This window comes from Hippocampus zosterae, chromosome 3, assembly GCF_025434085.1.
Source record: "Hippocampus zosterae strain Florida chromosome 3, ASM2543408v3, whole genome shotgun sequence".
Taxonomy (NCBI): Eukaryota; Metazoa; Chordata; class Actinopteri; order Syngnathiformes; family Syngnathidae; genus Hippocampus; species Hippocampus zosterae.
The window spans coordinates 25,981,128-26,000,938 of NC_067453.1; the positions used below are offsets into that span (position 1 = coordinate 25,981,128).

At 45.1% G+C, this 19,811-nt stretch overlaps 1 protein-coding gene across 3 annotated transcripts in view; it reads left to right on the forward strand.

Annotated features, from left to right (window-relative positions):
• Positions 1–16,634, forward strand: part of si:dkey-82f1.1 (DENN domain-containing protein 2A) — a 30,014-nt gene extending 13,380 nt beyond the window's left edge. The window contains exons 2-21 of one of the 3 annotated variants that reach the window (XR_007961691.1): positions 777–863; positions 2,844–3,881; positions 5,185–5,312; positions 7,470–7,582; positions 8,472–8,669; positions 8,864–8,951; positions 9,046–9,096; positions 9,178–9,359; positions 9,952–10,061; positions 10,204–10,273; positions 11,343–11,420; positions 12,019–12,159; positions 12,239–12,387; positions 13,989–14,166; positions 14,618–14,659; positions 14,793–14,892; positions 15,087–15,383; positions 15,510–15,596; positions 15,799–16,096; positions 16,340–16,634. Coding sequence is in view for 2 of the 3 variants with exons in the window: in XM_052060770.1 (XP_051916730.1) it covers positions 778–863; positions 2,844–3,881; positions 5,185–5,312; positions 7,470–7,582; positions 8,472–8,669; positions 8,864–8,951; positions 9,046–9,096; positions 9,178–9,359; positions 9,952–10,061; positions 10,204–10,273; positions 11,343–11,420; positions 12,019–12,159; positions 12,239–12,387; positions 13,989–14,166; positions 14,618–14,659; positions 14,793–14,892; positions 15,087–15,383; positions 15,510–15,596; positions 15,799–15,830 (3,168 nt within the window). In the remaining variant the exon portion in view is untranslated. Of the gene's footprint in view, positions 1–494; positions 584–775; positions 864–2,843; positions 3,882–5,184; positions 5,313–7,469; positions 7,583–8,471; positions 8,670–8,863; positions 8,952–9,045; positions 9,097–9,177; positions 9,360–9,951; positions 10,062–10,203; positions 10,274–11,342; positions 11,421–12,018; positions 12,160–12,238; positions 12,388–13,988; positions 14,167–14,617; positions 14,660–14,792; positions 14,893–15,086; positions 15,384–15,509; positions 15,597–15,798 lie in introns of those variants that run through there. The other 2 variants (XM_052060771.1, XM_052060770.1) reach the window with 2 other exon arrangements.
• Positions 16,635–19,811: the final 3,177 nt, after the last annotated feature.

The following is a 19,811-nucleotide window of genomic DNA, read 5'->3' on the forward strand; positions in this document are numbered from 1 at the left end:
CAAGCATCATGAAAGTTGACATACTTGATTTGCTTAAGCGGGCCACATAAAATGAGGTGGTGATCCAGTTCTGGCCCCCGGGCCTTGTGTTTGACACCCGTGCTGTAACCTGATAACCTGTCCGCTGATGTAACCGCTGTCTCTGAAAGGGTTAAGAAGATGATTTCTGATGCATCAGAAAATGATTACAGGTCAGGCCGGTAATATGATATCAGAGACGCTATCGCTTCACAGAATATTTCGGCAATAAAGAAACTCCTGAATCTTAAAAAAATGACAGCATTGCTGCTAATCAAACAAAGCGACGTCGTTTCATTGAAAGCCTGACCTATAGATATTTTGCTCAACTTTGTTGACATTTTTGCCAGAGCGGCACTCAACTGATGCCAGTGCAGCACCGGCCTCAAATTTGATGACTTTTCCCGCTCTCCAAGAGGCTCCGGTTTCAGAATGCTCTGACAAACGCAGCGAGTAATCATTTCAAACTGGCGAAGCACTCCCACTCGTCTCGGCGGCTCATATCCGCAATAAAGAACACGGGCCATCGCGCATTCCTCGAAAACGCGATATTTTGCGGATCCATGGGAGGTTTCACCAAAAACTTTAGCGAGCCATTATTTATCCGTTTGGATTGAATGCCCGTCGATTGTATCCTTTTCGTTTCTCTGATGTTCGTTTGTATTCCCCCGCCGGTCATGGATTCAACTCATTCAATCGCGACTTTGGCCTTACCGCGTGTTCATCGATCGTTTTCCTCCTCTTGTCTCCCGATGCAGGATGCCAGCTGCTAGCACGATGACTGGTGGGAGGGCGCTGCTGCTCTGTACAGACAGTGACAACAGTATCTACCGATCAGTCAACGGGTAAGCAATTGCATGAGCGCACCCCCCCCCCCCCATCCTGTGTTAGATAGTTTGATGGTGATCATTGGAGATTTTGAAGACACTCAATCCAATGGATCTCGCATTAAAATCTGTAACGTAGGACAAGAGTGGGGCAGTTAGCCATCTGGTTTCTGTTATCGTGCCCATCCTGTCACTTCTTGACATATGTCATCTTTTTAAATGCTCATTAATACGATTTAGATTACAAGGAGCAGATTTTGTGTTCTGTGTTGACGGTAGGGAATGTATGGAAGCAGAGATATTTTTTTGTGTGTGTGTGTTTTTTGGTTTTTGTGCATTCTTTTCTCTCTCGAGGCGGGTCAGCGGTTCTCGTCGTTTTTTTTTTTTCCCTCAACAATCAGCCGCTTTTTCCACCGCTCGTCAAGTGTTAGCTCAGCTGGCCCTTTGTGTCCTCATTTTGCCTCCCTTCCCTTTGCCCTTGACGACCCTCACGTCGATCCTTTTGACAAGTATTCCATATTGTCGTTTTTAATGTCTGCCTTCCGAGCCGCTTGCCTAATCATAAACAAATTTCAACACCCCCCCCCACCGGCCCTCCCCCCGGTTGCTCTGGTTTTCCTTGGATTTTCTGTTTGACCTACTTTCCCCCCTCTGTTGCTTCACCCTTTATTGTAAAGTAAAAAAAAAAAAGGAAAAATGCTGTTTCAACTTAGGGGTAAGGAGGGGAGCGAAAACTGGGCACAGGAAGGAATGAGAGCCAGCCAAACTAATAAAACCAAATGTAATTTGGAGTAGGATTACTTGGCTCTGTGTATTTGTTGGCCATGTTTTTTTTCTTCTTCTTCAGAATCAGTCATCCCCCCCCCCCCCCCACCCCCAAGAGATTTCGTCTAGATAGCACCAACGTCACCCATTGCAAGGCCATGCTTCCTGTTTGTTTGACATTCAGTCATTCTAAGAATGGGCTTGGGGGATTTGAGGTCAAAACTTGGTTGGCTTGCTGGAAGAAAAGGTTTACCCCTCGCCCACATCTTTTGTATCGTTTTGCCTCCTCTGTCGGCGACATCGACTTAGCTCTCTGTCTCTGCTTGTAAACTTTGACCTACTCGCAAAGGGTTCAAAGAGTCATGACCTCGTAATCTTTTTGGGACTGACTCACAGGCACCAGATGTCTTGAGGCATTTTTTTGTGTGGAATTGCTTTGTTGTCATCATTATTCTTAAGTCTAACAATTGGACAATTTGAGGTGCTCGGTCATCAGTTATGACATGGTTGTACTTTATTTTCCGCACGATAAGGTGCTTTGGGGTTTAAGGCGCACCTTCATTGAATGGTCCATTTTAAAATCGTTTTCATATATTGGGCGCACCGCATTATAAGGCGCAGAGTAGAAGCTACCATAGTGGTTGGGGCTTGCATTATGCATCCACAAGAGGGCGCTACGCTAAAGGAAATACACTACAATACAGCTTTATTTATGCAGCGCTTTTACAATCGCTGCAGCTGGAGCAAAGCACTTTACAGAACAATTCAAATACGATGTCCGAGAAATTTGAATATTGATCCTTACATAATCCATCGGATTATAAAGCGCGCATAAAGGTGCGCCTTATGGTGTGGAAAATACGGTACTTCCTTTGTGCGATTGCAAATAGCATCCAGCGAGTGGCTTTTACCTTGGGGCATTGTGGGAACAGCTTGTTTACTGTCCCATTTATTTGATTCGCGATGAAAGCAGTCTTGAAAAACATGAACCGACTCAAGTGGAATACGAACAACCTGCATCAAAGACATTAAATGAGGGCTTTCAAACAATCAAGAAGTATTTTTATGATTGCGTTTAAATTTGAACAAATCCCAGGCATGGGATATTGAAGCCTTTATTGAAATTTCGTATTATTCCGGCAACCTAAATCACCTTTTCATGGCTTTTACCAGCGACACCACATCTTGCAAGACTCGAACGATGTTCATTCATATTTCTGTTGATTTTTCCAGACTCCAGTGCTGCGGCTTGAAAATTGGGGAGACTCCGTCGTCTGTGGTGCCCCGGCGCCAAGAGCTGTGCGGGCTACCAGGGGACAGACGCAAGAGGGACACCGCTGTGCCCGCCATTCGTCCCATCTCTCCACCAATCAGCCCGCGGGACTCTCCCGAATCCCACGGCAGCATGCTGACTCACAGGAGAGCCGCCAGCGCCAGCGAACCAAGGACTCCAAACGTGGAGAACGGACAGTGCGGAAAGCTGAATAAGGGCCAAGCAGGAGTCAAGGCGGAAAGTATCCGCGATAAAATCTCCCAGTGGGAGGGCAAAAAGGAGAGCGGCCCAGCAATTTCTATGGACGCTTGTCCGCTCGGCACAACGCAGAAGGAAATTGAGTCGGTCAGAAAAAAGGACTCGAAACCTCTGCAGGTCCAGCGGACGAACAGCAAGAGGTTTGTAAGCTGGGAGAGGCAAGACTCAGGAAAGGAAAATGTCGGAAAACTCGGGGATGTCAGGACTAAATCTCCAGAAGGCCCAACGAACAAGGCCAAAGAAGTCATTCTCGAACGAGGACTGCGGGCTACTAAGGCAACGGAGCAACCCCAAGACAAGAAAACTGTTTTAACTCACGTTAAGAAACTGGAAAAGGCCACCAAAGAAGTTCAGAGTGGAGCGTCACTGGCGTTTCCGGGGAATTACTTCTGCCCACCGTCAAAAGAGGAGCTGGACGAAACCGAAAAGCGTGTTAACGAACCCATTTTTGGGACTTTAGACGTGTCTCGGCCTGTTGGCTCCAGGTGGAGGAGAGAGGGGGATCCAGAGAACGTATACAGCGAGCCAGGCGCTCCGTCTATTAACCCTTTGCCAAAACCTCAGAGAACCTTCCAGCACCACACGCCGCCTTCTACCCCAATTTCAGGGCCTGGCTCCTGCAAGGGCAAGAGGACATTGCCCCCTTTGCCCTCCATTCCACCTCCGCCTCTACCCACCTGCCCGCCTCCCGGAGTTTGCAGGAGACCGTGGACGGACAGATCCCACGACAGCAACAACAGGTGAGACGGGATGGAATATACAGTATATTCACTTCTCCAAAGTTTTGGTTACCGATGGAGTGGCGGGACCCAACGATGACATTATAACAGGAATGTGATGGGAGTTAAATTGAGTTATATCACCCGTGCAACACAATCGAACAGCTCCAAATGATATCTGCTCGAAATCACAAGCACCAGGGCAGTGACCTCACCCAGTTTCTCGATCCCACAGAATTATCTCACTGGCTGGATCTGAAAAATGAAAAATGTACACATAACTCATTCCATCTTCTCGAGCTTCAGTGGAAGTTGTAGACCAGTGTGAGCCATGTCAAAGAGAGGCCCAATGCTTCTCAAAAAATAAAAAGCCTTGGCATGAAAACTTGATGTGTAAGGCCTTTTTCCACATTGCACAGATGTTACTGAGAATTGATTTGGCACAATAAGAAAATGTGTATGCAAAAGCCCCCCCCCCCCCCCCGCCCCCCCCCCCCCCTCTTCAATGACCTGGATTCTTGTGTACTTGAAGCTTGGCTTGGATCGGTTTCATTCCACATGGTATGTGGAGGCCGCACTCGCTTCAAGTGTTCTCTATTCAGTCTTTTGTTTGCTCTCCCAAATCTTTCCAGCCCGAGACTCCCAATTGCGCCCCCGTTTAGGAAATCTCATTCAAGACAAAATAAAAATTAACCAAAAATGATGGCCCGGTGGGCCAGTGGTTAGTGCGTTGACCTCACAGTGCCGAGGTCGTGGGTTCGATCCCGGATCTGGCCTTCCTGTGTGGAGTTTGCATGTTCTTCCCGTGTCTGCGTGGGTTTTCTCCGGGTACTCCGGTTTTCTCCCACATTCCAAAAACATGCATGGCAGGCTGATTGAACACTCTAAATTGTCCCAAGGGGTGATTGTGAGTGCGAATGGTTGTTTGTCTCTGTGTGCCCTGCGATTGGCTGGCAACCAGTTCAGGGTGTCCCCTGCCTACCGCCCGAAGACGGCTGGGATAGGCTCCAGCACCCTCCGTGACCCTCATGAGGATAAGCGGATTGGAAAATGGATGGATGGATGATCTTTTGGGACTTACAGTATATACAGTATTGAAGTAGCCTTTGCTTGTGTACACATTCCAACTGAAATGTCTTGAAAAGTGACGGCTCACGTTCATTTGTCCACATCAAAAGTAATTTCGTGTCACGACCGCATATGAGCGTGGAAACAACTGTGAGGCTCTTGCTAACCACTAGTCCACAGTGCTGCATGTCGCATCATCATAACACATCATTTGCTATTTTTCGACATGACGTTCATGTTTCCGTGTCCTCTTCAGGAAGTCTTACGAATTTGAGGACCTGCTCCAGTCGTCCTCACAAAGCTGCAGAGTTGACTGGTACGCTCAGTCCCGCCTGGGCCTCACACGCACTTTATCGGAGGAGAATGTCTACGAGGACATCATTGGTAAAAAAAATATAAAAACATGCGTTTCTTTTTGCATGCGTGTCATGGAGAGGGAACAAAGCGATGAAGCGGTTTTTGCTTTGGTTTTAATTTAGAGCCACGCTGCTCCGCTTTTATTAAAAATGAGATGCCAAAATCCAACCTACATTCCTGTCTTATTGTCTGCGGTGTTATACCAACCCCACCTCGAGCCTGTTTAATATCATAACGTACAGTATAATGGTGCTGTCGTGTGCTCAAAGTTGACCGCTGGGATAAACCAGCAGGAGGTTTTTTATTGGGCGAGAGTCACGGCGCATGACTGGCAATAGCGGTCAGCGTCATTGGCATGAGCTGTAATTATTGCTGGATGAAAATAAAGTTAAGTCAATTGAAGTTGAAGTAGAGTTCAGCGATTAAAATGATCCTTCATTGTTACCTCCTCCCAGCCGCTATTGAGCAAAATGATGTTTTGATCGCCATTGGTTGGACAATCCCACAAAAATGTGGCTGCTTACTCGCCGTTTGTGTGGCTTTATAGAGCAGTCCAACTGGGAATCGAAATGGCACCCGGCGTCCATTTTATTTTTTGACATCTGATGTATTGTATTGTCAAGACACTTTGAACCAGGAAGTGGCTTAACAAACAAGCAGGAATCTGTTTTTCTTGCCCCCCCCCCCCCCCCCGTCCCCCAAAAAAATTGCACTTTATGATATTGTGCAGGTCGACGATGCGGACGGCCGCATCCCTTCGTGACGCCCTCCTTGTAATGTCTTCATGTCTGTCAGTGTTTCCAGATGGAGTGGAAAGCGAGTGTCATCAGCATGCGTCTCCCGACACATTCCTGGGAGACCGATGCAAAGCCACATGTGCACAGCACTCACGCAAAAACATTCAAGAGATTAGTACAGTGCTGACAAACAGTGCGCCGTGTTCCTTACGAAAGGAAAAGACTGGAAAGGCACTTCCAAAGTCGCACGTAATGTTGGACGTCAGCGTAGGTCGAATTGATATGCGATTTCTTTTTTTTTGCGCAACTCTTTCAAAAGAAACGGCCTCAACAAGGGTGTGGTGAGAGAGGCATGCCAGTCGAGAAGAATAGACGTCATCCTTGCTTGTCAGTGGTAACTGACTGATTTGAGATTTTTATTTTGAACTGGAGCTAACTTCTTGCATTTGTACACCAAATCGTCAAAACGTGCATCACGCTTTTGGAATGCATCTTTACAAGACTTGTTGTGATTGTTTTTACAATGAGCAGTGTTTAAGTTGATTTTGCACTTCTATGACTGAGGGTCGCGATGTTCGAGGCCACGACTTCCTTTCTGGTCCGATACTGAGTCAAAAGCCAAGCTGGTATCCGCGATACCGATCTGATACTGATACTGTGTCTCCGATGTTTGGGATCAACGTCACATTAGCTTATCTAGAGACAAGTCTCTCCGGATGACCTCCACTGAAAAAAAAGTATTGATTTTCCTCAGTATTATTTTTTTTATCCAGATGCATTTTTTAAGTAGATATATACTTGAAAAATGGATCTGTATCCAGATGATTTTATTCTGTGCAACTTGACCAAAAAAAAAAAAGGAAGAAATTCAGCCAAATGAATGAGTTTTCCGTGTAAATGTTATGTAACAGTTGATATTTGAGAAGCGATTCGGTGACAAATTCATGCCTGTTAATACACTGCAGCAAAACCATTGCAGGGAGCAATAAACAGCAGGCACGACATCATGGATGAGCTGCAAGTTTTGACGGTAGATGTTTTTGGAAGACACGTCGCCACATCATTTCACCCCCGTCTTTGCTCTCCTTTCAACTTACTCTTGCATAAAACCTCTTCTGGTCGAATAAAAGTAATGACTCACTCATCCCCGAAGGAGATGCACATTTTGTCTTCGAATCCACTGAGAGATGGTTATGCTGTTACGACTTGTTAAAATATGAGGCGCAATAAAAATCTGAAGGAAAATGCTACTTTTGTTGGCGCTCGCATGGCTCTTTGGTGTCTCCGCATTGTGGCGACGAGCTGAGTAAGCACGCCGCCATCCGTGTCTGCGAGCTCTGCACATCTGGAGTTGAAAATCGTCTGGCTGATCTGGAAATATTTTTGGGGACGATTTTATAACAGGGTATTTCACAATCGAGATGTTTCTGTTTTTATTTTCCTCAAGACCCTCCCTCCAAGGAGAATCACTACGAAGACATCGAGCTGGAGAGAAGTTGCCTTGGGAGCAAATGTGTATCACCTGCCTCGTCTTCGCCCATTCCTGAAACACCTGCTAAGGTACAACCAGACTGGGAATAAACGTTTTCCGTATTGCTTGTCGTTAATAAAATGAAGGGTGCGTTTGCGGCGGAATCCGTCCGAAGTCAGCTCGGATAGGCTCCAGCATGCCCGCGACCCCCCTCCCCCCCCACCCCCCATGAGGATAAACGGTTTGGATGATGGATGGATAGATGTCAATTTACAACAGGAGCACTAAAAAAAATGCGCAACTCCTGCTAGCTCTTGTGACCTGTTTTTGCTCTTCCATTTTCTTACATTTTGCCATTTCTTTACATTGTGGGTACTCTTTACTGTAAAATAACATTCATTTGTAATTTTTGGACTTCAGTACCTTCCAGAGTCAGTATGTTATTTATTAATTAATTTTTTTTACACTCGCCACCTGTGGGGGATATTAGGTGGCTCACTCTGCAAATGTAAGCTGATATCGAATCAAATAATGTATTTTTTCCCCTTTCCAACATAAATCTCGTTTAAATGACAATCTTATCAGTGATTAACTATTTTTAGCGGTGACCAACTGTTATTTAGCGATGACGAAAGCGCAGTTACGATAACGATGATGGACTGAAGAAGTGACGGTAAACGGCTTTGAAATCATAACGGATGGAAGATGCCGTACGGGTGGCCCGCCTGCTGACGAATGACGACGGACCGACAAATTTTGACGAACGTGCCCATCACTGCTAATGTGCTTGTCGTGTTTCCAAGAAGATTGCTATCACTCATTTACCACAGAAGAAGAAGGTCACCAGCCAAAAATTGGAGGGAACGCATCGACAAACAATCGTTTACACGCACATTCACACTAACGGTCTTGTGTCCTCATTTAAACTCAAATGTTTTGGCATATGCAGTCGAACTTTTTACTGTGTGTTGCCGCCAGCTGTGCTCCAAGCCTGGCTTCTTCAGACAGAACTCCGAGAGACGGAGTTTCAAACTCTTGGAGTTACGCAAGACCAACAGGGACGCCGGGGTGTCCACGCCGTCACGTGCCAGCCCGCCTTCCACGCCCAGCAGCCCGGATGACACCCCTTGTCTCTCTGGGGACCCGTACAACCGGCGGCGGAGGAAAATCCCCAAGGTATCAAGTCCGCACGTGCACAAAACAGTCAACAAAACCTTGTTAGCTAATTTGATATAGCATGCCAGCGTTAGCCAGAATGAATTGTAATCCCTCCACAGTTGGTCAAAGCCACCAGTGCATTTTCAGTCACTTTATGGAGCAAATTGGTAACAACACAAAAGGCTTGAGATCATTTTATTTACCTCCTCCAGATGGTGATGAAAATCAATGGTATCTTTGAGGCTCGGAGAGGGAAAAAGCGCATGAAGAAGGTCTCCACAGAGTCCAGCTCAGGGAGAGGTGAGGCGTTACTTCAAAGATATTTTTGTGCCGGATTCGTTTCATGCTGTCTGTTGATATAAATGAAGATGTGTTGTCTTGTATTTAAACGTAGTGACCGATGAGAACAGCGAGTCAGAAAGTGACACGGAGGAGAAACTGCAAGGTGGGAAACAGCGCTTATAAATTTAGTGCGGTCAAGAAATGGACGTCTTTTGTACCTCACATGGTTTTTGTTGCCTTTTAGCTCATAGCCAGAGGCTGGTGTCGGTCCAGTCCATGCTGAGGCAGACGGGGCGGTACCGGACCTTGGACAGGGATCTGATGGAGGACAGAAAACTCTTTGAGTACTTCATTGTGGTGGCCCTCCACAAAACCAAAGCCGGAGTTCCTTATCTGCCGGAAGTCACGCAGCAGTTCCCTCTCAAAGTAAACAGACAGCGTTTTGCCGAAAACCAAACGTACCAGCACGATTTTGGCCATTTAGAGGCCTAAAACATTTTTTAAAAGTAACAAAACCATGTATTTTCAAGATACACTACAATCCCTCTACTCCTCAAAGATTTGACTGAATAAAGGCATTTTCGTACTGCACTTAGCAACACACAGGCAGTTGTGTGTGCGAACTACCCCATAGTGGACACCAAGAAACCCCCCAAAATTTGGGTCATAAGAAATGAATGCATTCTGTTCAGCGAAAAAAAGAAATCAAAATATAAATAACAATGCAAATTATGAATAAATTAATTAAATGCTTTAGTAATGTTTTCAAGATTTCTAAATATGACAAATGAACTCTAACTCAACTCTTTTGATTGTTTTATATTCAAAACGATAACGAATAAAAATACTGTTCTGCACATCCAAAATATTGCCTGAACCTAAAAAAACCCCCACCACTGCAACAGTTTGGTGCAGTAACTTGCAATGGCAGGGAAACCGCTTATCAAAAAAGACTGATGCTATTACATGTGCTCTTTGAGAAAATATAATCATAACGTTGTTGTATTTTCCAATCCAGCTTGAACGAAGCTTCAAGTTCATGCGTGAGACAGAGGACCAGCTGAAGGTCATCCCTCAGTTCTGCTTCCCCGATGCCAAGGACTGGGCGCCTGTTGACAACTTCCCCAGGTCGGTCACCGTGAACGTGGACACAAATAACAACAGGCCCGGGCGGCGTCGGCTAGATTTTTGTCAAGATAGTAACAGTAGACGAGATGTACAGTATGTTTTTAAAAAAAAAAGTCATGTGATTTTCCTTCATACCCCCCAGCGAGACTTTTTCATTTGTGCTGACTGGCGAGGATGGAAGTCGTCGATTTGGCTACTGCAGACGATTACTGGTACGTACTTCCAACTGTCTGCCTAACTTTGTCCAATTGGCACACAAGTGATGACTCTGCACTAGCAGGCTAAGATTTTCTTTCCCAGAATTGGATTCGTAAGTTATCAATTTCAATTTTAGCATGTTTGACAATTTGGCTGACTACGCCGGTTCGTGCTGGGCATTCCGGCCAGTTTTCTTTTACACCCACCTGGCACACCTGGCGGTTTGGTGACAGACCAGCTCAGTCTTACATTGTGGCGCAAGTGGTGTCACCCAACGATTTTGGTGCATTTGGTCAAGGTGCAGGCAGACGCATTCAGAGCTCCGTGGACGTGTGGTGGATATCATCATATTTCATTGTGTGGCAGCAGCGTGCATCAAACCGATCACTGTCCAAATCAGTTTATTTCACGCATCACGATCGTCAGCGTCTATTTAAAGTACTAAGCTGAAGTTTGAACCTTTTTAAAGCCTGCAAGATTTGAAGCGGTCTCTCTATATCAGGGGTGCCCATTAGGTAGATCCTGATCTACCGGTAGATCTAAGACAGGTCCCAAGTAGATCCGAGGAGTGTCGAGAAGAAAAAAAACAACCATTTGTGTGTCTTTGTACATGTTAGTAATATATTTTTTTGTGTTAATATACACTGCACACTAATCAGTCTCATTTTCACAAAAAAAAAAAAAATTAAAAATTAAATAAAGCAGGTAAATCTTAAATTTGTGTGTGTGTGTGTGCGTGCGCTCGCCGGTAAGGGTAGATCCCGTGAAGTTAGTTGATCAAAAAGTAGATCTTCGATCCAAAAATTTTGGGCACCCCTGCTCTATATTATGGATTTTCATGTGAACAGGGGTGCACAAATAAATGTAAGACCTGAAACGAGCCTTGGTTGGAGGGCGATGGTAAACACGCAATGCTAGCATGTTAAGCATCAAGCGAATCTCTCCATTGTGAGACAAATACAAGTTTTCTCATCTTATCTTATCATCTTGTCATCATTGTGTTTTACGTGCTGAATGTCTCATTCAAAGTAGGGGCGAGACACCATATTTTTCTAGCGCTAACGATCCCTTCCTCATCTATAGCCCAGCGGTAAAGGTCGGAGGCTCCCAGAGGTCTACTGCATCGTCAGCCGGTTGGGCTGCTTTGACCTCTTTTCGAAGGTACAGACCAAGCAAACGCACCTCCAACAAAAACATTTTAGCATTCAATCATTCGATGGTAAAAGAGAACTGGCGTGACCACCCTCTGCACCCACTGAGCCACACCCGACCACGTGGTGCGGTCTTGTTCCCTGGCTAGCCTTGTATTTCAGGCTCTGGCAAAGAGACGCGTGTCTGTGTATGTGCAGCTGCTGTGGTTACTACAGTGGAAATTAAAAGATTTACAGGCAATTCCACTTTACAATGTCTGCTTACGCCACCATCGCTTCATTAAAACGGCGAGTAAATATGCCCTTGAAGTGGTCTTGCTCTTTGCAGCTTCGCTCAAAGGACTACAGCCACTTAATGATGACTTAGTCTTTACGATATCTGATTTAATTGTGCTCTAAACATGGTCACTTGGAAGGGTGACAGACACGATTATGGCAAATCACATTTGGTCAATCAAATGAATGGAAATGCCATGAATCTGTTCGAGTGACTTTTTTTTTTCCTGAAAAGAACAACTATTGCGTAGGTTGTTGCAGTGACGATGAAAAAGAGAAGTTACATAGAAAATGGTCGACTTTGCCTAACAGAAATAAATCCATGTCGTCAGATCTTGGACGAGGTGGAAAAGAGGAGAGCCATCTCGCCTGCGCTGGTTCAGCCCTTCATGAGAGGCATCATGGAGGCTCCTTTTCCTGCGCCGGGAAGGACCATCAGTGTCAAAAACTTCCTCCCTGGCTCTGGGACAGAGGTGAGATCCAGTCAGTTGGCGGTTTTTGGCCATCACCCTCACGTTCACCTTTCACTTCCCCCTGTCGTCACGGCCCAAGGTGATCGAGCTGTGTCGGCCGTCCGATTCTCGTCTGGAACATGTCGACTTTGAGTGTCTCTTCTCCTCGCTGAGTCTGCGCCTGCTCCTGCGAGTGTTCGCCTCCCTGCTTCTCGAGCGCCGTGTTATCTTTACGGCAGACAAGCTCAGGTTGGCTTCTGTGTCCTTCCGCACCTCCTTAACTCAGTGGGTCTCCATCTGGGCACCACAAGCCCTAACTTTGGGATCTGTAAATGAATGATGTCATATTTTTTTTAACAAGTGCATAGCGACCAGCGATGGGTGCGTAATAGAGAGTGACAACAGTATTCTGAATCAGACATGAAAACAAATGTAATAACAGAAAAAATATCTCATATCTATTGGAGAAGGGACAGCAGGGCGTTGCATTGCCTCACTTGCCTACTCTGATCGCACTTCCAGGCCCACAAATATTTCTGGTTATAAATATTGATGAGCGATCCCTAGATTCATAATGTTTGAGATCCCCTACGTTAGCTAATTTGTTTTACTCGAACGGTGCATCAGGTTCTTCGCAGCGGACAAACAAATCCTAAAGAAACTTAACAACTGTGAAAGGAAGGAATGCCATTGGTTTCCTTTTTGGAAAACTGTCTTGATGCCAGAAGAGAAAGAGTCACATGGCCACTCGGCTCGCTGAAATGCTTAGAAATCTGCACCTATTCTATTAACACAGTGACTCCAAGCTGTGCCACACCTGGCTCCGCTTCAGTGGCAACAGTCATTGAATTAAGATTTAATGAAAACAACATGTGCCTCGCGCTTGAGCTCTGATGAACGCACATCAATGAATAGGGGGGGGGGGGGGGGAATCGTATATTTATAAGAAAAAAACTATCTTTTGAGATTTTTTCCCCATGAAAGCTTATTTTTCAACGTTTAAAAATAATCCAATACTGCAGCAATGTTTTAATGGTCTTAAAATAAGATTTTCGTGTAAATTACAATTCCCACCTCTCAGTATGAGACTTTTATTTGCAACAAATATCACTTTTCTCCGAAAAAGTTACTGTTTTCTCCTTAGATTCCGATTTTATTCTCAGAGTATCAGCGCCCTTGCATATTTTTCATCATTCTAGCAAGTGGAAACTTGGTCTCCTCCATCATATTTTTTTAATGAATTAAATGTTTGCAGATGAAGCAAGCTGTGTGCTGCTGGACCTTTTTCCCCTCCAGTGCAACATTCCACTCATGCTAACGGTGCATATTTCCAAACACATTTTTTTTCTCTCCCAGAAAACCGTGCACTCAGCCAGGGTGGTCTACCGCCATCTAGTGGATGAAACGTGCACTTGCACTGCATTCAGTGTCCAACCACCCAAGCTTGAGTTTATCAAGCTTAAATCCTTCCTTGAGCGCACAATGGCATACAAAACATAAAAAATACACTGTATGTCCAACTGTAACTTTGGAAAATATATCCTGAATGATATCATGCCAATGTCGCCTCACTTGTATTCTTTGGCGTTTGACTCAACATGACTTAGATTTGCTATTGGTTTTACTGCTTGGTGCTTTCTACCGCCTTATTACTTATTACTTATTACTGATTCGTCTTACTGTTTATTGTATATGTTAAATCGCTCCATGTACAGCACTTTGTATGCAGCGATGGCTGTTTGAAAGTGCTCTATAAATACTGTTGACTTGACTTGACTTGACTTGACAATGTCATATTTCGTATTTGTGGTATGGCAATTATATGGTTCCCTGTTGTGTTTTATTGGCAGCACCTTATCACAATCTTGCCATGCCGTGGTGGCTCTCCTCTACCCGTTCACGTGGCAGCACACTTATATTCCCGTGCTGCCGCCTTCCATGTTGGATATCGTGTGCACTCCGACCCCTTTCATCGTTGGGCTGCTCTCCAGCTCGCTGCCTCGACTGAAAGAGCTTCCTATAGAGGAGGTAAGAACAGAGGAGAAGGATTTTGTTTGTTTGTTTTCGCCATTAGCTACAGGAAATGCCATAATTTCTATCAGCGAAAGTGGTTTCATGGCTCCCTCTAGTGTGGCAAGAATAATCACTGAATGAAATGTCCAATTTGTGCATCATTTTAAGTGGTTTAAACGTTCTTTTTTTTTTAACTTGTACAGCACATTTGGTTCGTAGAGTTCAGTTGTGTTTAACTTTAAAGGACACAACAAAAAAGCATAATGTGTTTATTCTAAAAACACTCCTTTTAGTACACTTTTTATTTAACTTGAATGTACACTATAAATGTCAGTACATTTTATGAAAATGGTTATGTTTGGTCCCAGCCTAAACAGTGAAATCTACACTTGGGAGGGAGTAAAATATTCAGTGTTTCAAGCATCCTTTTTTTGGGGGGTGTTGTACTAACTTCTGTCTCCCGCAGGTGTTGGTGGTCGACCTCGGCAATAGCCGCTTCCTACGACAGGTAGCGAACAAAAAGACACAGCGGCCTAAATGTCTTCATAACTGATTGGCACAGATGTGCCTTTTCATTTATTGCATTTCATGTGCATTTCCGCCGCCCCCCCCCCCCCCCCCCCCCCCCTTGCCCTCTACAGATGGACGACGAGGACTCCATTCTCCCCCATAAGCTGCAGGCAGCTCTGGAACATGTACTGGAGAAGAGGAGGGAGCTGGCCTCGGATAAAGGCGACAGCGGTGAGCCTTGATCCTGAATCTTGTTGAGTACAGAGCAGTCAAATGGTGGAGTGGAGTAAGGTTCCACATTGTTCTTCTATGGACATAATACAAGTACAGACTATTGGAATGCAGTTCCAGAGGCTTCCCAAGTTAGCACTCACTTCTTGTGCCTGTTACAGATTCCTATGAACCTCCTTTTTCCCTTTTCTCAGACTCCAGCTCCCTCAGCACCGCGGTGTCAGAGGCGTTTGTGCGCTTCTTCGTGGAAATGGTCGGCCATTATTCGCTCTTCATGGGCGGGTCAGAGCGCGAGGACGAGTCGTCCGTCTCGTCTCCCGCTTCGCCCGGTCCCTCTTCTTCCTCTTCCTGCGCCGCATCCTTTCAGCGGGAGGCCTTTCGTAAGGCGGTCACCTCCAAAAGTTTGAGAAGATTCCTGGAGGTGTTCATGGAAACCCAGATGTTTACAGGTTTCATCCAGGAGAGGGAGCTGCGCAGACAGAGCCTCAGAGGTACCGGAAATAAATGAATACCTACTTAAAACACTTGACGAGTGGAACGGAATGAGGTTCATGAGGTCATTGACGGAAGTCTTTTCTTGATGCAACACCTAATCGGTCGTGTCGTCCTTCCTCCAGGCCTGTTTGAGGTGCGAGCGCAGGAATATCTTGACTCACTTCCTGGCAGTGAACAGCGAGGCGTCAACAAGTTCTTAAAAGGCTTAGGTGAGTCGGCGCAGATCCTGTCATTCAGTTGTTTGCAAAACGGGCGTTCCTGCGGGGGTCCGTGAGCTGTTTTATGGGAGTCCACAAAATAGTGTGCATGAAAAATAAAAAATAAAAAAACAACTGAGAACCCCTGTTTTACTGTTCCACCATTTTCTCATTGTTTTCATGATTGTTTATTTGAATGTTTTTTGTTTTTAAGGAAACAAGATGAAATTCCTCTCCAAGAAGTGACGTGAACAAACCTGATGACAAAAGAAGGCGGGAAGAAAATAAAATGAGGAGCTTTCAAATGAAAGGAGGACCTTTAAATTTGAAGAAACTCGGTGCAAGTCGTTTTGAGAACTCTGACACCCCCCCAACCCCCGGATGAGCTTTCTCTGGAAAGCAAAGCACAGTGTAAATACTTCAGGAACTTTCCGGACAACTCATACATTCCAACTGTTTCCTATAGAAAATTTTGACACTACTACAACTTCTTCTTAAACAGGAGGCTTCAGGTTAATTTATATTCTTTGTTGTTGTTGTTTTTTTTTTTTCTTAAGTAAATGTAATCTCCCAGTGGTGTGTGTGTGTGTGTGCGTGCGTGCGTGCGTGTGTGTGTGTGTGTGTGTGTGTGTGTGTGTGTAAAGAAACTCCTGTCGCGTGTTCATAGGCTTTTATTTAACAAGATCCAGACTCATTGGGTGTACGTACCACTGTGTCATGTAAAAAACTGATTTGCATGTTTATCACCGGCGTAGGAATGAGCACCAAACGAAAAGGCAAGAGGGGGGAAAATGTCAAGAGGAGCAGAAAATGAATGTGAACGTCTCTCTCAAGTGTCAAAAGGTTTGGCGGAGGGATGTGTGAGGCTGACGCATGTTGATGTGGTAGGTGAAGCGGTGGCGATGGATGGACTGCGGCGTCATGATGTTGAAAGCAGGGTACACGCACGTGCTGATCTTTAGACTGTGAACAACACAGGGCAAGGAGAAAAAAATCAATTTTAAGGTGACTCAGATTAACCCCAAATAAATTTCTGATGTTCTCGAAGGACTTTACTGACTATTTTGTTTTTTTTCTGGGAGAACATTGAAACTCGCGGCCCGGTAGTCCAGTGGTTAGCACGTCGGCTTCACAGTGCAGAGGTACCGGGTTCGATTCCAGCTCCGGCCTCCCTGTGTGGAGTTTGCATGTTCTCCCCGAGCCTGCGTGGGTTTTCTCCGGGTGCTCCGGTTTCCTCCCACATTCCAAAAACATGCGTGGCAGGCTGATTGAAAACTCTAAATTGTCCCTAGGTGTGAGTGTGAGTGTGAATGGTTGTTCGTCTCTGTGTGCCCTGCGATTGGCTGGCAACCGATTCAGGGTGTCCCCCGCCTACTGCCCGAAGACAGCTGGGATAGGCTCCAGCACCCCCCGCGACCCTAGTGAGGATCAAGCGGCTCGGAAGATGAATGAATGAATGAACATTGAAACTCCCCTCGGAAGGTCGGGGCTGGAATCCAAACCCACGATAAGCACCGTAAGTCGACCACCACTGGCGACTTCTTTTTTAATATCCACTGGAAATCGGTGTTTCCAAATGGTGACTTCCAACAGATGTTAAAACCGGTTTGCTTGCAGTTTTGGTTGTTTGCCTCAGCTTTCAACAACCGGTAACAAATCCTCCATTCGACCCATGGCGCGGTTTATACATACTGATCTACGAGAAGGATTATACATCTGTGTGCATGATGTAACGTCGTTTAAATCTGCTGGACATGCTGTTCTCAATGAACCAGATGATCTACTCAAGTTTACTTCTGGAGGGCTTGGTAGTTGTTCCGAGCATCGCCACCAGGGGGTCTCAGTAGCTCACGCAATGAGCACAGCAAAGGCCTGCCAATGAATGGAAGAGAAAACACACCTCATACATTTGCTTAAAAAGAGTACAGTATCCTGAAAAATTGTATGGATGAGAAACAAAAGGGAGAGCAAATTTTTCGAGGAAAACAATTTGTGTCCAAAATGCAGTGAAACCTCAATGGAATATATTTTTTCTCCCCACTTTGAGGTTGCAAAACTAATACAATATGACGACTCTGAAATCTTGTCTCGGCATGGACAGAAGTATTTAATGTGTCTTAACACAATATGTATTTGTTGATTCATATTTGTGTGAATGCTTGACTTGCAGCATGAATCAGAACGAACATTTTTGAAACGGTGTCAATGTGAGTTTGTATCTTCTCCCAGTGCCGGGGTGTTTTTTAGTTCCTCGCTTCAAGTGTTCTCTATTCAGTCTTTTGTTTGCTCTCCCAAATGTTTTCAGCCCAAGACTCCCAATTGCGCCTCACTGTTTAGGAGATCCCATTCAAAACGAAATAAACATGAACTCTTTTTGAGTGGTCCAGTGGTTAGCACGTCGACCTCACAGTGCAGAGGTACCGGGTTCAATTCCGACCTCCCTGATTAAAGTTTTCCCCCGGGCCTGCGTGGCTTTTCTCCGGGTACTCTGGTTTCCTCCTACATTCCAAAAACATGCATGGTAGGTTGGTTCATGGAAAACACTAAATTGTCCTTAGGTGTGATTGTGAGCACGGATTTTTGTCTGTGTGTGCCCTGCGATTGGCTGGCAACCAGTTTAGGGTGCCCGAAGACAGCTGGGATAGGCTCTGACACACCCGCGCCCCCTGTAAGGATAAATGGATTATAAAATAGATGGCTTGTTTGAAGAACTAACTCTCACCATTAACGCAAACATGCACAGTATCAGCATATGTCTCGGCTTTCATACGGAAGCAAGACTAAACACTTTGTGCAAGTGTGAATACTTGAATGCCGGCATTCACACGTCCAACAAAAAAGTGTCATTCGTGTGAAGGCATCGACAGTCAGCATTAACATTATTTTTTAAAATAACTTAGCATTAATCTTAATTGTGTGAATGTTTGACTTTCGGCATTCCCATAAAAAAAGAAACCTGATATTGTATGAGTATTAAAAAGAATATGAAACATTTAGGTCACATATTGTCATCACTGACTGTAGTGACTCTCAGAATGAACACAACATAAACATTAATGGCAACACCATTACCCGGCATCCAATCATGTGCCCCATCGTCCGCACACCAGCCAGAATAAAAAATGTTGACACAGTGTGCAATGCATTTTAATTCTTGGGATGCCATCGTTCACACAATAACGTAATGTTTATATGAATGATTGACTCTCCGAATCGACACATTATATTTTGATGTATGGCATTTTTATACTCAGGATGATTACGTGTGATTGCTTGACTTTCAACATTGTGTTCATGCTCGAATCATTCACCGTAACTTATGTAAGGTTGTGTTCCCCTTTGTTTTGTTGTGAATAGGGTGTGAACGATGACATTCACAATGACAATTACTCCGCGGAATATCACCCCGACCATATTTTGGCCCAGTACGTTCGAATATTTGACAGTCGGCGTCGACACAATGAAACAGCCTGCCTCCCGGAACCCCCCCTCCCACCCCTGATGACGCGATGACGGGTCAGACGTGCCTCCCCTCCCGCGGTCTATTCTGCGGCTTTTTTCCGGGCTTCATGTCATACCACGACTAATTCCACAAATTCCTTCCCTGCTCTCGCTTCAAACAAGCGCCACCGCGAAGGAGAATCGGCGACACAACAACAAGAGAAAATACAGAGAAATAAAGGAGAGAAGTTAGCCAACTGTTGCTCCACCTGCGAGGCTTCCCAAGCAGGTAAGCTCTCCATAGCGTTTTTGACACACATTTCTTTGACGGGGGTAAATTTTCTCAAATATGACGGGAAGCAACTGTTTGAACTTATTCTCATCCTCGGGGTGATTCCTATTGACTGTCAGCGACAACATTCCAAGAATACTCCAAATTTTAAGATTTATTTTTACACATTTGAAAGTCTCCGTCGTGAGTTGACAGGCTGTGGGACTCGGCGGGAACTTTTTGGGAGTAATTTTGAATGGATTCACGTCATTGTTTTTTGTGCTCCAATATTAAAGAGTGCCAACTTTTGAGGAGGGAAATTAATTGCGCTAGTCTTATTTGTGTTGGGTAAAATTCCTAGAATTCATCGCATTCCCCCGCCGGCGCTTGAAGTCACGTATTTAATTAAAACACCTGCGGCTGCCTGAAGAATGGTGGACGAAGGACTAACGAGTCAGACGGAAATAGCGGTTGTAAAAGTAACCTCCCCTGAGGTTTAGGTTGTTTGATTAACT